This window comes from Propithecus coquereli, unplaced genomic scaffold (genome assembly GCF_000956105.1).
Source record: "Propithecus coquereli isolate 6110/MARCELLA unplaced genomic scaffold, Pcoq_1.0 Scaffold248, whole genome shotgun sequence".
Taxonomy (NCBI): Eukaryota; Metazoa; Chordata; class Mammalia; order Primates; family Indriidae; genus Propithecus; species Propithecus coquereli.
The window spans coordinates 1728859-1745937 of record NW_012148041.1 but is presented as its reverse complement, the minus strand read 5'-3'; the positions used below and the strand labels follow the sequence as shown (position 1 = coordinate 1745937).

The 17079-nt window shown below is 38.3% G+C and overlaps 1 protein-coding gene across 1 annotated transcript in view; it reads left to right on the top strand.

Annotated features, from left to right (window-relative positions):
- Window positions 1-13626, top strand: part of SRPK1 (SRSF protein kinase 1) — a 97879-nt gene extending 84253 nt beyond the window's left edge. Inside the window, 3 exon segments of the mRNA XM_012646634.1 lie at window positions 5726-5795; window positions 9541-9633; window positions 11210-13626. Of these exon segments, the coding sequence (XP_012502088.1) occupies window positions 5726-5795; window positions 9541-9633; window positions 11210-11394 (348 nt within the window). The 3' untranslated portion in view covers window positions 11395-13626.
- Window positions 13627-17079: the final 3453 nt, after the last annotated feature.

Sequence of the window (17079 nt, the reverse complement as noted above, 5' to 3'; positions counted from 1 at the left end):
TTTTTTTTCTTGTTATTGAGTTCTTTGAGTTCCTTATATATTTCAGATATCAACCCCTATTGGATGTATAGCATGCAAATATTTTCTCCCAATCCATAAGTTATCTCTTCACACTATTGTTTCTTTTGCTGTGCAGAGCTTTTTGGTTTGATGTAATCCCATTTGTCTAAATTTGCTTTATTTGCCTGCACTTTTGATGTCAAACCCAAAAATTCATTGCCCCTACCAGTATCTTGTGATTTTCCCCCTATGTTTTCTTCTACTAGTTTTTCAGTTTCAGATCTTATATTTATTTAAGTCTAATCCATTTTGAGTCGGTTTTAGTATATGGGGTAAGATGAGGGTCCAATTTCTTTCTTCTGCATGTGGATATCCAACACCATCTGTTGAAAACACTATCCTTTTCCCATTGTGTAATCTTGGCCACTTTTGTCAAAAATCAATTGACCGTACATGTGTGGCTTCATTTCTGGGCTATTTTGTTTTATTGGTTGATGTGTCTTATTTTTTTGCCGGTACCATGCTGTTTAAATTACTGTAGCTTTCTACAGTATAGTTTGAAATTAGGTGTTTGATGCTCATGCCTTCAGCTTTGTTCTTTTGCTCATGATTGCCTTTGCTATTTGGGGTTTTTTTGTGGGGGAGGGGATTGTTTTTTTGGTTTTTGTGGTTCCATATGAATCTTAGGGTTGTTTTTTCTATTTCTATGAAAAATGACGTTGGAATGTTGATATTGATTGCATTGAATCTGTAGACCTTTTTGGACAGTATGGACATTTTAACAGTGTCAAATCTTCCAATCCATGAACACAGGCTATCTTTTCATTTATTTGTGTCGTCTTCAGTTTCTTTCATCAGTGCTTTATAGTTTTGTGTCTTAAGTATTTTATTTTTTGTGACTATTGTCAATGGGATTGTTCTCTTGACTTTTTTGGATAGTTTCTTGTTAGTGTATTAAAATGAGACTGATTTTTGTGTGTTGTTTTTTTTTTAATCCTGCAACTTTACTGTATTTGTTTATTCAGATGGTTTTTTGGTGGAGTCTTTAGGGTTTTCTATATATGATATTATGTTATCAGCAAACAGTGACAGTTTCACTTCTTCCTTTCCTATTTGGATACCTTTTATTTCTTTCTCTTGCCTAATCGCTCTGGCAAGGACTTTTAATATGATGTTGAATAAAAGTGGAGAGAGTGGGCGTCCTTGTCTTTTTCCAGATGTTAGAGGGAAAGCTTTCAGTTTTTCACCATTGAGTATAATGTTAGCCATGGTCTTGTGGTATGTGGCCTTTATTGTGTTGAGGTACATTACTTCTGTGCCAAATTTGGTAGGAGTTTTTATCATAGAAGGATATTGAATTTTGTTACATGGATTTTCTGCATCTAATGAGATGATCAATGGTTTTTGTCCTTCATTCTCTTAATGTGATATGTCATGTATTGATTTGCCTATACTGAACCATCCTTACATCCCAGGGATAAATCCCACTTGGTCATGTGGATGATCCTGCTAATGTGTTGTCAAATTTGGTTTGCTAGTATTTTGTTGAGGATTTTTGCATCTATGTTTATCAAGGATACAATTTTCTTTCCTTGTAGTGTCCTTGTCTGGCTTTGGTATCAGGGTAATCCTGGCCTCATAAAAAGAATTTAGAAGTATTCTCTTTTTTTTTTTTTTGAAGAATTTGAGAAGGACTGGTATTAGTTCTTCTTTAGATGTTTGGTAGAATTCAGTAGTGAAGCTCCACCCCAGGTTCTGGGCTTTTCTTTGATGGAAAACTTTTTATTACTGATTTAATCTCCTTACTTTTTATTGGTCTGTTCAGGTTTTTCTATTTCTTTGTGATTCAGCCTTGGCAGGTTATATTGTCTAGGAATTTTTCCATTCCTTCTAGGTTATCCAATTTGTTGGCATATAATTATTCATAGTAGTCTCATGATCCTTTATATTTCTGTGGTATCAGTTGCAGTGTCTCCTCTTTGATTTCTGATTTTATTTGAGTCTTCCTTTAGTCTGGCTAAAGATTGTTGATTTTTTTGTTTGTTTTAGAGACACCCAGGCTGGGGTACAGTGGCACAGTCGGAGCTCACTGTAACCTCAAAGTCCTGGACTCAAGTGATCTTCCCACCTCAGCCTCCTGAGTGGCTAGCAATACAGACGCATGCCACCACACCTGGCTAATGTTTTAATTTTTTGTGGAGACAAGATCTTGCTATGTTGTCCAGGCTGGTCATGAACTCTTGGCCTCAAGCAATCCTCCTGCCTCCCAAAGGGGCTGGAGTTACAGGCATGAGCCACCATGTCCAGCCAGATTTTATTAGGTCATTAAATATGAAATGTCCTATTTTGAATCAAAAGTGTAGTTTATTTATATTTCAAACAAGAAGTAGTCCAATTAATCAAAGTACGCACCTAAACTATTAACACAGTTTTGCCGTCTTAACGGTAACTTGTTTATGCCAGCAGCAAAGAAGCCTGGAGAGCAAGTGGCTATCAAATTGCCAAAGGTGTTTTCCACAGCTTGTTGAGAATCGAATATTTTTAAGTGTACAGTTTAGTACTGTTAACTATATTTGCGTTTTTGTACAATATATCTTTAGACCATTTTTATCTTCCAAAACTTAAAATCTATGCTCATTGAACAAATCCTCCCTTCCCTTTTCTTCCAGTCCCTGGCAACCTTTTCCTTTCTTTTAAACAGACTTAATTGTTCCAGCATCTAGCTCTACTCTGGAATTTTGCTTCCCTCTGGTAGAAATTGTTGAAGATAGGAAATTTGAATTGTCAATTTTAATACCTTTTCTCCAGAATAACACTCTCAGCACTTCAGCCCTTCCTAATGTTGTCAAACCTGAGGTCAAGATAAGGGCCCTTAAGTTAGTACATTGAGCACATCTGCAGCTTCAGGTCTCTGCAGGGGAGGAAGCAAGAGGACTCCGCCCCTGACTTGTCTTTCTCACTATGTAAGACAGCAAAGTGGCCAGCCCATTGGTGCAGATGAAGGACATGTTATCTTAGAGAAACAGCTCTTACCAAAAAGTCCTCATTTTCTGTTGGGTAATCATTGCATGACACTTTGACCGCACATCCATATTGCCATGAAATGCTAGGTTGCCTTTTAAGCTATGTTAGTATTCCTTTCTGCTACCTAGCTTTTACAAGTTATTTCTGGATCTGAATATATTAGTCTGTTTAAGTTGTCATTTTTTAAATTTTTCCATGCATTTCATGCCATCTTCTGGAGCGGTTTTTCTCAAAGGTGATAATCTTGAGAAAGTTGACAAAGGATGGTACACTGGATTTTTTTTTAATAGACTTTGTTTTTAAAGTGGTTTTAGGTTCACAGCAAAATTGAACAAAAAGTACATGGAGTTCCTATGTACCGCGCCCTCCCACCCCCGCCCCCGCAACACACCGAGCCTTCCCCACTATCAATATACTGCTCCAGAGTGGTACATTTGTTTGTAACAATGAGCCTATATTGACACATCAGCACCCAAAGTCCGTAGTTTATGTTTAGGCTAATTCTTGGTGTTGTACCTTTTATGGGTTTGACAAATGTGTAATGACAAGTGCTATTACAGTATCATAGAGAGTAGTTTCACTGCCCTAAAACTCCTCTTCGCTCTGCCTGTTCCTCTCTCCCTTCCCCTAGTCCCTGGCAACCACTGATCTTTTTACTGTCTCCATGATGTCATATAGTTGGAATCATACAGTATGTAGCCTTTGTAAGATTGGCATCTTTAACTTAGTAACAGGCGTTTAAGGTTCTTCCATGTCTTTTCATGGCTTAACAGCACATTTCTTTTTAGCTCTGAAGAATATTCCATTGTCTTGATGTTTTAGTGCACTGGGATTTTATAATTGGTTTTGCATGTGTCTATCACTGATTTAAACACGCTCTATAGTCAGTGTGAGACAAGCACAGAAGTGGGAATTGGGAGCCCTAGATTCTAGGCTGGTCTTTGCCTTTCATTTTGGCTACGGTTTTCTCATCTGTAAAAGGAGGGTGTTCCAACGAGGTGTTTTCTAATCTAGAGCTCCTGATCATTTTCGGTATTTTTTTCTATTACTTGTAAAATTTTAACCACTAGGAAATATCAAGTTCTCTAAGAGATGTAAGTACCTGCCTGAAAAATTTTAGAAATTTAGCAGTCACTCTGAATTGTATAATATCTATATACTTTTTTTAAAGAGACAGAGTCTTGCTATGTTGCCTGGGCTAGAGTACAGCAGCTATTCACTGGCACCATTATGGTGCACCAGAGCCTGAAACGCCTAGCCTCAAGAAATCCTCTTGCCTCAGCTTCCCAAGTAGTTGGGACTACAGGCACACATCACTGTGCCTGGCTCTGTAGTTTTTTAAGCTTTAATTTCAGTATCTTTACTGAACTCCATATATGAGACCTTGACATTTTTTTATAAGTATTGGTTTCAGAAAAGATTAATAAGTTTTGATGAATAAAAATCATAATTTCTTTCTGTGCTGCTCTGGGACTATAAACCTCAGGATAGTTCAGAGTAGAATAAGTATTTGCTCTATCAGTGTGGTTCAGTTTCATAATGAAGTTATGGAACGTAAAACAAGCTATGCCTAGCATCCCTGACATTGTACAAGTATTTGATTCCTAGAACTACCCTGAAACTTCTGGTTTTATAGCTTCACTCTGGGTGGTAGTACAGCCAGGTAATACAGTTTTGAGAAAGGCTATTCTGTCATGAAACTACAAAAACTGACAGTGGTGAGCCACCGAGACCTAAACTTAGGTCTAAATTGAGAATATGCCCTGACTATAAATCCTTCACCCTATAGTTCTTGAGATTTTCTGGACTACTTAGTACTATTGATTCAATCAAAATGACCTATGACTAGCTTATTAAGTGTACTTTCATATCAATAAGGTCATTGTTAAAAACTGCTGTCATATCAGTTTTGAGAAATCTATCTGTAATCAATGAGATATTTATGTAGCCCCATTACCCGGATACTGTCCTTCCATACTGGTTGGTATTAATTCCAAAGGAAATCATCTCTTAAGACCCTCACAAACACTGACTGTTTGCAAGAGGTTTTCTCTTATAGGAGACATGTGCTTTTCTTTTCCTGGTTGGGGGCTGCTGAGCTCCCGGTCGTATAGAATAGAGTGATTCCTGATTCCGTTTACACTTAATCTTTTTTTATTTCCTAGAGACTTAGGAATTGGGACTTCTCCATCTAGGACAGTTTAGAGTGTACTTTCCATGTAAGAGTTAAGAGTGTACTTTTTGTCAAACACTAAAGAGTTATAGGTGGATACCTGATTTTTTTGGTTTTGATTTTGGGTACAGAATCTCAGTTTCTAGCCATGTTAAATTGTAATATAAGAAAGACTTGTTATTTCCATGAATAACAACTTAGAATCACCTTAATATCCAGGTGTGCCCCTTTCTGACCAAAAAGAGAAACTCAAGAGGGCTAAATTGCTAGGTTTTAGGCTGGGTTTTTTTTGGTTTTTTTTTTTTTTGGCATGGAATAACCTATATGTTGGTATTAACTGAGTTTTTGCTGTTTTCTCCGTTTTATTAAGATACAGATGTGGAAGGAACGCTCTTTAGGAATAATCTTAGACATTTAAAAAAATGGTCTGCAGGTTTTTCTAAGGGAAAAAAATTACTTAATATTTAGTTAAAAGCTTTCCAAAGTCCTTTTCTTTGATGCTTTCATATGCTGTTCTCTTTTGCTTAGGCCTTTGAACTGGCCACAGGTGACTATTTGTTTGAACCTCATTCAGGGGAAGAATACACTCGAGATGAAGGTAAGTCCCCTTGACCACCAAGGATGTTTGTGTGTGGTAGTTAACATCCCACATGTGGCTGCTGACTTCATTTGTTAGTACTGAAGAGCCTTAGTCTTACTGGTGTGCAAAGTATATATAAATCCCAAAAAAGATAGAAATATAAAAGGTATTTTGTACTAGGCATTTAGATATACTAGATAGTTTATGAAAGATATTAAAGAGCTCTATGATGGTATTAAAGAAAAGGCCACAGTTGGTTAAACTAAAACTTCCATCTGCCAGGCAGTTTTTTCTTCAACATCAGTTCCTTTCTGTATGTATCAATGATTCATTCTTTATCCAGTTTGAATTTACTTGCTTATCAACTTATTGCTTAGTTATGCTTTCAACTTCATTTGGAAGTCAATAATTTTAATATGCAAACACTGCTTGAATGCAGAGACTATATCTTATTTATATAAATTTTGCAACATTTAGCATTCTTTTTCCTTTTTCTGAAAATTAAAGCTATAATATTTTCCTTTTTAAATGATACTGACATTTAGAATTCATTTTAAAACAAAGTACAATAGATGTACATTTTGTGGCAGTCAGTGGGAAAGCCCGAGGTGTCAGTTACCGCATCTGAGTGGCTGTGGGAACAGACAGCCGTATGTGTGTGGTTTTTCTGTCACGGTGGCATCCACGTAACTAGATGAGTTAATAATTTGAATGAAAAAAATGTTTTACCGTTTCTGTACAGTTGAGGCAGCTTTTGTTTTGTTTGTAGGATTAATGAGGATTATTTTGAAAGATCACTAGCAGCGTACCTTCCCAATGTGGAGAATATGTTCTTTTCTTTCCTTGCTTTCCTTGAGTCTTTGGAAAATCAGGTTTTGTGCTTTGTGGAATGAAGAGTGTTTTCTCTCAAAAATGTGGTCCCATGGGGTATTAATAGGTAATGTTAGTAGGGTGTGCTAATATTCCTCACAAATACTGTTTGGAAAATGGTATGCTAGCTAATTCCTGTAATTGCCTATTTTGATAGGTATAGTTTAGACATGTTTCGTATATATATATAAGCCCCATGTTAGAAGATATTATAATTACTTCCCATGTACGTACTTGGTTTTCCCTATTCTCTGCTTGCTGTCTTTCTGAGTTTTTGAGGTTATAGGCTTACAGTGTTTTAGAAATGCCCTACTATATTTGTTTGGAAGGCAATTAATTTTTTTCTCTATACTTTCCTAGATTCTCCATAAATATTAGTGTATGGTACAGAACACATTTAGTGGCTAGATTTGTATTGAATAGGACCTTATGCTACCAAACCTGAAAATTGAAATATATATGAAAAGTCTCAAATAAGGGGACGTGGGAGAACTGTCTTCTCTAGAGATTTAAATCCTAATTTAATCCTTCCTATACCAGTCAATACTAGTAGTCCTTAGAGCAAACCTCAACCTCCCTGTTCTACTGTACTGCCGTTTGGCCTGTAGGAGCAGGAATAAGCAAACCCTTACCTCCTGACAAATGTACGCGTGGTTTGTTACAAGTCATAGTAGTAGTGGAGCCTGAGTAGAGTGTCCTCTATTGTTGACATGCCATAGCCCTAACTACTGGAATAATAATAATTTTGCTTATGAAGTATATCGATCCTGTAATTAATTGATAAGCCAGAGTTAGGTTGCTACAATTAAATGTAAAATAACGATTTCAGGGGTATTCCATGATATAAGAAAAATATTAAAAGAACCAATATTATACTTGGAAATTTATAGTTAGAGAAGCTATAGTCTCATTCATTATTCCTTGGTATTCTCATTTTGGTTGTTGTTAATGGTAATTTATTTATATGAAGACATTTATTTGCAGGTCCTGCCTAAAATTGGCAGAAATTTCTTGGCATCCAGGTACTTGTTACCAAACCATAAATTTAGTCAAAACTGCTGAAAGGTTGTAGTGAAGTCACGAATGTAAAGTCCTATTAAAATTACATCACTGGCTCCTTTACATGACAAAGAGATACAAGCTGGGAGATTCACAAATTCCCAGATAATATGGATGTCTCTAGCACGTTATTTCCCCTGTGAGATACGTAATTGGAAATATTTAAATGACTCCTTTTAACCTTAATGATTCTCTAACTACATTATTAAAGTTTTTTTTTTTAATAAAGCTTTTTTAATGGTTAGAAGCCATTATTTTTGAAAAACCTCTTCATTTTCTTAGTTGATAGAATCACCAGCAGAGTGAAAAAGGCAGAAGAGCTGCCTGGAGGTGTGGGTACTGGCTGGCCCGGGCTTCCCTCCTGACTAAGAGACTCACTTCCCTGGCAGTGCTCACAGTCCACATCCATGCTGTGACAGTTATAAGTCATTATATGACTCGCACATTTTGGTGGCTTACAGATAGTTAAGTAGCTATACTTTTAAATGTTTGTGTTAATTTTTACTTTTTAAAAAGTGATTTTAGGAAAAAAGCTCCAGACAAGATATGATAAGGTGTTGGTTTACATTTGAGTTCTAGCTTATATTAGCCCTAAAGCTTCAAGTAGGCCATTTATTCTAAGGTTCCATTTTCTCATCTTTAAAAAGGGTTATTAATCTTTGGCCTGTTTTACAGAGTGATTATAAAAACTCAGTCATTTGTGAATGCTTTGTCATGAACATTCTTATGTAAGAGGATACTTTTATTGCTTGAAGCCCAGAACAGTATTATAAATAAATAACAGTTCTAGAGTGACTACAGTATATTGGGATGTTTTTTGCCTTACCCAGAGAACACATCTAAACCCAGATATATAGACAAAATAGAAGTTGGCCGGGCACGGTGGCTCACGCCTGTAATCCTAGCTGTCTGGGAGGCCTAGGCAGGCGGATTGTTTGAGCTCAGGAGTTTGCGACAAGCCTGAGCAAGAGCGAGACCCCGTCTCTACTAAAAATAGAAAGAAATTATCTGGACAACTAAAAATATATAGAAAAAATTAGCTGGGCATGGTGGCGCATGCCTGTGGTCCCAGCTACTCAGGAGGCTGAGGCAGTAGGATTGCTTGAGCCCAGGAGTTTGAGGTTGCTGTGAGCTAGGCTAATGCCACGGCATTCACTCTAGCCAGGGCAACAGAGTGAGACTCTGTCTCAGAAAAAAAAAAAAAAAGAAGAAGTAAAGGTGTAAATAAGCCTCCATAATCCAAAATGGAACTTGCCAGCTACCATCAGGTGACCAACCACCTGAAATAACGCTTGGCCTTCCCAGTCTTCCCTTGAGTATCCTGGTTTTATTTGTAGTTACTTTTAAACAGCTAGTCCTTGAAAAAGCTATTCATAGAAAAACCTCTTTTACAGCTTGTCCTTGATCCTGTTCTTACCCTTCTATTTTAGACCACATTGTGCACATCATATAGCTGATAGGCAGAATTCCAAGACACTTTGCCCTCAGTGGGAAATATTCACAGGACTTTTTCAATCGCAGAGGTAATATTGTTAACATGAGTTTTCAGCTAGGCTCCAGAGATACAACTTCAGGAAGCAGAGCATTCACACCAAGATTATTTTTAGTTATCACTGAAGCCCCTCTGGAGTGGACACCTGATTTTTTATGATTTTGTGGATTCTCCATTAGTCAGATAGAGTCCTCCTTTTCCCATTTAGGACAGAAAGCAAGCCTGAGATGCTTTACAAAGAGATGTGCATGCTGCTCTTTCTACGATTGTCTAACGCTGCGTTTGTTACTCCTGTTATGTATGTCTTTTTTTCCCTCCTCTTGAAATGTTTGAAACACACAGATCACATTGCATTGATCATAGAACTTCTGGGGAAGGTGCCTCGCAAGCTCATTGTGGCAGGAAAATATTCCAAGGAATTTTTCACCAAAAAAGGTAAAATAAATGTGTTTGTTCCCAGACATTAAGGATGCAAAAGTGTTGAAAAATAAAGAGGTAAGTACATGTTCCCAACATCCTCCAGGATACCTACCTTGAATGTTGAAATGTGACTTAGCAGAGAGGTCAAAGAGTGTGGTCAGGAGCAGAGACTGGAGCCCAGACTGTCAAATCCTGCCTGCCTCACTAGCTGTGTAACCTTTGACACAAGCTCACTGTGCCTCAATTTGTTCATTTCTAAATGGGGATGATAAGAAGTTATATTTCGTATTAAATTAGTTAATATGTGTATAGTGTCTGACACATGGTTGATTACTTCAACTATAGCACTTCTGAAAATTGGGCAAATTTTTGCAAATAGCATTAGGTCTAAGAACTGCCTCTACCAAAGGGCAAGTAGTTTAATTTAAGCTTCTTATGGACAAGGACTACTTCTCACTCATCTTTGTATCCCAGTGACACCTAATAGTCATCAATCACTCAAAACATACTAGTCATACAAAGTAACTTCACACTTTTCAGTTTTATAACTTTATGTTATTATTTACTAATGAAAGGAGCAAAGATAAAACTCCCACTTCAACCATTTGATTGGAGTAATGTATTTCTTATGCATTCCAAATAAAACTGAAATGTGAAAACATGACTGCGAAGGACCTAGAAAACTGGCCTTTTTTTCCACATTGTGCCATGGTTCCACTTTTCCTCACAACCTCTACACAAGTGTGAAGAAAAATTAATTTTCTCAGTTCTTAACAGGAGCATCCTCAGAACCATTGCGCTTAAACCTTTTTTAGAGCAAGAAAATGGTGAAGTGCTTCATAAGAGTTCCTCCTTGAGTGCAAAGTCATGTTAAGGCACGCATGTTTACCAAGTAGCTAATTTAATAGGCACTCAAAGCCCACTGGAGAGACTTCAGATAAGTGTCATATACGAAAAAAAAATTTAAGCATCATTTGCCTTAATAAGCCATTCATAATAGGCCATATTTTAAAAATTGTCCCTTTAAAGAAGCAATTAGGTTACTACTTCAGAATAGTAGAGTTTGATACTGCCATGTTTGAAAACTGTATAGGGTTTGTTCTTTTAGTTCTGTTGCTTTTATACATGTTTGACATATTAGTTCTTTATTTTTAAATTAGTGCCTCATTTTGAAGCAACATTTACTAGACTATTGAGGGGGGAGAAAACAGTACAAGCAAATTATTCTCAATATGTGGTGCTAGACTGCCTCTGCACATCATATGAGACCATGTTGAGTCAGGCATTTAATCGTATTTTATAGAATACCTAGTTCCTGACTGGCATTCTCAGTTTGACTAGGACAAAAAAAATCCTGGAATGGGGAGACAACAAATTACCTTAAATTTTTAGAGCCTTATGAAAAATAGAGGGTACTTCTTTCTGAGGAATACAGCAGAAAAGAAGTGCTTTGTGAATGGAGGATTAGACTCTGATTTACAAAATTTGATTCCCTATAGACTACCTGGATTAGTTCCTGGATTTCCACAATAGGATCTTGTCACTTGTCAGTGTTAGTCAAATTTTTTTTTTTATACTGTCTTCACTGCAGGTGACCTGAAACATATCACGAAGCTGAAACCTTGGGGCCTTTTTGAGGTTCTAGTGGAGAAGTATGAGTGGTCTCAGGAAGAGGCAGCTGGCTTCACAGATTTCTTACTGCCCATGTTGGAGCTGATCCCTGAGAAGAGAGCCACTGCCGCCGAGTGTCTTAGGCACCCTTGGCTCAACTCCTAAGCCCCTGCCCAGCACCGCAGCAGAGATCGCACACTGACCCTCTAACCATCCCCCCTCCAAGCATTTTCCTCTTCCCTTTTCAGGGTGAAGCTCTTCCTTCAGGGTTTCTAGATTTTTTTTTAATCCAACATGTTCATTTGGGTTTGCTTACTTGACCATGTGGAAGTCCCCACAGCCACTGGGCATCCTAGGTGAATTTGGCCTTGGCTGGGCTCTGCCAAAGACTAATGAACTAAAATGTGAAACAGCCTCTCACCCTGTACCCTTGCCTTTCCACTAGGACATCCTTTAAATTATAAGCATCCTTTTTAAAAAGAGCTATGAAGATCTATGAGCCCATCCTTTTATTCACTGACTCTAAGAGTCAAATTTTCTAATGCATATCCTATTGCCAGCATAAGGATGAGGAGGGGAAAGGGTGTTAATTCTTTGTACAGCAGAGACATTAAACTTGCTGTATCCAGGCTGCATCGTCTTCCTGGATTGTTTCTGTTCTCTGTGTTCACATTTTTTCCTGCAACTTCTAAGCTACTATCTTTTTTAATGAGCTGTATAAACACCGAATTTGGGGTACCATTTTATCACTGTTCAAAGCACTGTCGAATTCCTTTAATAACTTTAAGATCCTTGAATCTTCAGTCTGATTTTTAATGTAAACAAAAATGGAACCATTGACTAGTAATTTCTTGAGAACCTCAGGTGTTCTGTAAACAGTCCTTTCGTATGTGTCTTCCGTTACCCTAAGAGCACAATTATTTTGATGGGCTGTTTTGTTTTGTTTTTTGTTTTTTTAATCCCTGGCTGGCACTTTACTCATTGCACTTGAGTTTTTTGCCCCATAACTAAAGAATCAGAATGACTCTAGAAAAGAGATCTGGGTTTCAGAGCTTTCCCATTTAAGAATATGTCCTGGGGTTCTGATTCTTTTCCAAACAGTCCCTGCTTTTATTTACAGCTTTTATTTTACCTTTCCCAAAATTCTGGCCTTGAAGCAATTTCCCTCTGTGGCTTTGCCTTTCTCATTTTCTCAGAGATTTGGGGTCTTTAATGAAACCCCACATTAAAAAAACCAAGGGGAGGGGTGGAATGGCACTTTTTTGGTTGATTTTGTTTTGGTTGGTTTGTTTTTAAGATTAGCCATTCTCTGCTGCTATTTCCTTGTATAATGTAAGTTTTTAACTGCAATTTTGAGATGATTGAGATGTACTTGAGACTTTTTTTTAATGAGAAAAGGCTTCGTGAATTTTATTTTAGAATGGGCCTCTCCTAGACTTGCTGTAGACATTATATATTCCTCATAATATTGAAAAGCAAAAAAGGGGCAGGATTGGGGTCACAGCTGCTTGTTCAGCATGGACCAAGTGAGCCTTGGGGATGACAGCATTCTCCAGAAGCAGCTACTGGACTCTAATTTACAGAAAGCCAAGGAGGTGCAACTTGAGGCTCTGCTGGCAAGCTACCGGTGAGACTGTTGGGCAGCCACCTTTCTATACGGGAGATTGGAATCTAGTTTGTCACTTAGCCACCAACAATGACAAAGGAAAAGTGGTGCCATTATGCAGTCCATTTAACTCATGAGCATGTTACCCTGAGTAACGGGCCAGCCATTCATCGGATCCTGGATTGGGTACTCCCGAAATCAGACATGTTTCTGTAGAAAGAATGTTAAGCCTAGGCTGTCTATGCACCTATCAAGAATAAAGAGAATAGATTTTATCGAACAACGGCAGGGAAATCCTTCAGCAATTCTAATCCACTTTGGGTTTTCAGCTGTATTTATATCTAAAGCAATAGACTAGAACTGAATTCTCTTCTACATTGTAAAATCACAACTGTGGGATTACAGGAATTCTGGTGATGATATTAAGGTGAAATAACCAAAAAACACCAACAAACAAAAGGCCCTATTTTAACAATTGACTTGATAGAAAATTTTAATAGGAGAGAGAACCTATAACTTTATTTTGAAAATGTTTCCCCACCAAATAAGGGCTTTTCCTCTAAAGGAGCCAGATGAACTCCAAGATGTAGAAGAGGCAGCTGTAAGACTTGATCTTCCAGTTACCCCAAGTCCCTTTATTGAGCTTGATCATAATACTGTCAAATCGCCATGATCTCACTAAAGGATTTTGCTGTCAGAAATAAAACCCCGAATACGTTTTTATTCTTTCTACTGAGTGCATTGTCTGTTTTCTTTGTAAATGCAGTACAATAAACAAATTATTTAATAACTTACATGTGTCCAGAAGGTTTTTACTCATTTGTTGCCCAAGTTGGTCTGCCCCAGCAGTTGGAGGAAGGGATTGGGGGTTGAGTATGCTTTTTGAACTGAAAGATGCAGTGAAACTACAAAGTGAACACTTGCCATTTTGTGGGGTTTGTAGTTTTGTTACTAGTTCTGGATTGGGATTGGGGTGGAATTGAAGTACATTTGGGGTTTTTTTCCTCAAATTATAAATGCAGTGTGTGCAAAATGCAGATGACTTGGAAATGTAAGCTCTTAAGGCACTGATATTGTGAACACTATTATGCACAGGTTTTCATACACTTGTCTTATTTCTCTTTTTTTTTTGAGACAGAGTCTCACTCTTTTGCCCTGCCGGGCTAGAGTGCCGTGGCATCAGGCTAGCTCACAACAACCTCAAACTCCTGGGCTCAAGCGATCCTCCTGCCTCAGCCTCCCGGGTAGCTGGGACTACGGGCTTCCGCCACCATGCCCGGCTAGTTTTTTCTGTATATTTTTAGTTGTCCAGCTAATTTCTTTCTATTTTTTAGTAGAGACGGGGTCTCACTCTTGCTCATGCTGGTCTTGAACTCCTGACCTTGAGCAGTCCTCCCGCCTCGGCCTCCCAGAGTGCTAGGATCACAGGCATGAGCCACCACACCCGGCCTTATTTATTTCTTAGAATAAATTCTTGGAATATCCGAGCCAGAGAGTAAGCACATTTTTAAGGCTTTTAATAAGTATAGCCTAACTCACCTAGAGAACAATTGGACTATTTTCGTGTGTACCAATAATGTTCAAGTGGGCCTGTTGTAATCTCATTTTGTTCCTAATAGCTAGTTTGCCCAAAAAAGGGGAGTATCATGTTTAAATTTTCATATTGGATTACTTGTGAGGTCAGAGACTTGTTTCATGGGTTCTCTTTGCCATTTGTATTTTTTGGTTATTTGCCAAAATTACCCAGCTTTCTTTTGGAGTACTTCCCAATTTGCAGACTTGGTCAGTATTTGTTACGTATTAAAGGTAATGAATTTTTGTCATTTTTGCTTCATATATTGTGCAATTTTTAATTTGCTTTTCATTTTTATTTGTGGTGTTCTAGTGTTATTCATAGAAAGTCTTTCCCCACCTACCCTTGAACTACATAAACTGTTCTAGTTGATTTGTTTTAGTTGTGTAATACTTAAGATACGCAGTGTCTTCATAGTGTTGACCAAAATGCAGCCTATTGGGATTCATCAAATCAGTACGTTCACCAGACTGACTGACATAGGCAGGCCCTCTAAGCCTTGTGTTAAATGTATGGACCTTGAATTCCCAGCGTTTGGGGAAACCTTAGTGCTCTTGTAGGAGAGCTTCTAGCTATCTCAGAAGAACCAACAGACTGAGATGGAGTCACAACCCCACCTTTAATGCTTAATTTGCTGGCCCTGAGTGTCCACTGGGAAACCATTTAGCTGCTCCATGGCAGGCCCAGGTTATAAATGGACTTCATTACCGCCCATTCTTTTACTTTTGAAACCCGTGCAGTCTTCCAGTTCAGCCTTATGAGGAAAGTGCTTTGCTCTTAGACAACTGTATCACAGACAGTTGATTTACTGATAGTAGAATCTGAACTTAACGTTTGCTTAAAAGTAAGAATATTAATATAGAAAGATGGCTATAAATCTTGAGGCTTACTGCCAAGTTTTTGTGTCGCTGAAGACATTTTTAAAAGTTGAGTTTAAAAAACTACATGTATAATTCGCATTTAAGTCTATACAGGAACTAATCTATACGAAATCCTGTGATACCAGAGAAATACCCCAGTTAAAAAGCCAAACTATTTGAGATAGTGTTAAGTGTTTAGAAATTTTAACCAAGGAATTAAGCAAGTTTACTTTAGTACCTAGTTTATAGACTGCACCATTGATTGTAAAGGGAGGAGGGTTTCTCATACATAGATGTTCAATTTGATTTTATATTCTTCCAAGTTCTCTTTTTATCATAATCTCTCCCTTTTGTCCTTAATTCAGATCTAGTTTTTGCCTGTTTTAATACAGTAACAAGACTTGCCCTCCAAAATAGCAGAACTGGACTATTTACAGAAGCCCTTTTGCTGCCTACAAGTTGTGCCACTAAGACATTGTTTTTGCATTGGTTGCTTTGGATTCACTAGGTAAGAGGAGGGAGTGTGGTTGGTGTTGAAAATAAATTTAGTGGCCCCTACTATAAATCCTCTGAGGATAGATAACAATAGTGGGATGAGTTTTCAGGGTTGGAGTCCTGCTTCAGTCTTCATCGACTTACGAAACAAATACGTATCCATGTATCCATCAGCATATAAAGCTGCCAGAATCTAATCTTTGTTCCAGGAGTGGATTCTGATAAATCTCCATTTCAGCAGAAAATTAATTATAAATAACTATGAAAAGCAACTTTTTCTTTTGAGACAGGGTCTAACCTTGCTGCTCAGGCTGGAATGCAGTGGCCTGATTATAACTCACTGCAGCGTCCAACTCCTGGGCTCAGGTGATCCTCCTGCCTCAGCCTCCTGAGTAGCTGTGACTTCCAGCTAAATTTTTTTATTATTTTTTGTAGAGACAGGGTCTTACTATGTTGCCAATGGGTCTCAAATTCCTGGCCTCCCAAAGTGCTGGGATTACAGGCATGAGTTACCACCCCCAGCCAAAAAACAACTTTTCACTCTGTTGCCCAGGCTATAGTGCAGTGGCATCATGGTAGCTCACTGCAACCTCAAACTCCTGGGTTCAAGTGAGCCTCCTGCCTCAGCCTCCCAAGTAGCTAGGGGTACAGGCCTATGCCACCACGCCGTGCTAATTTTTCTATTTTTTTGTAGAGACGGTCTTGCTCAGGCTGGTCTCGAACTCCTGACCTCAAGCAATCCTCCCACCTTGGCCCTCCAGAGGCATGAGCTAGCGCGCCTGGCCGGAAACTTTTGAAAGGGCCCCAGTGATTCCCACTTCCTCATAGTCATTCATGTAATGCACTTGCCTTAAATGTGGGCTGGGCTTTGTGAGTGTCCTAACAGAATAGGGCAAAAGTAATGTCGCTTGAGAGACAGTTACAAAGGGGCTGTGGCTTCTGTGTGTGCACACTCTCTTGTTCAATCTTGGCTCTTTTGGAACCGTTGTTCTAAGGAAGCAAGCTGCCATATGAGTAGTCCTATGGAGAGGCCAACAGCCAGCAAAGAACTGAAACCCTCAGTCCCAACAACCTGTGAGAAATAATCCTGCAAACGACTGAGCTTGGAAATGGACACAACAAAATTGCAGCCTTATGAGAAACCTTGAGGCAAAGACACTTAGCCCTACCGGGATTCCCGATTCACAGAAACTGATACATATATGTTGTCTTAAGCCATTGAGTTCTGGGGTGATTTGTCATGCAGCAATAGGTAACTAATACAGCGTTGTAAAGTAATGAAAGCATTTAAGATATCCTCCAAGCCCACATTTTAG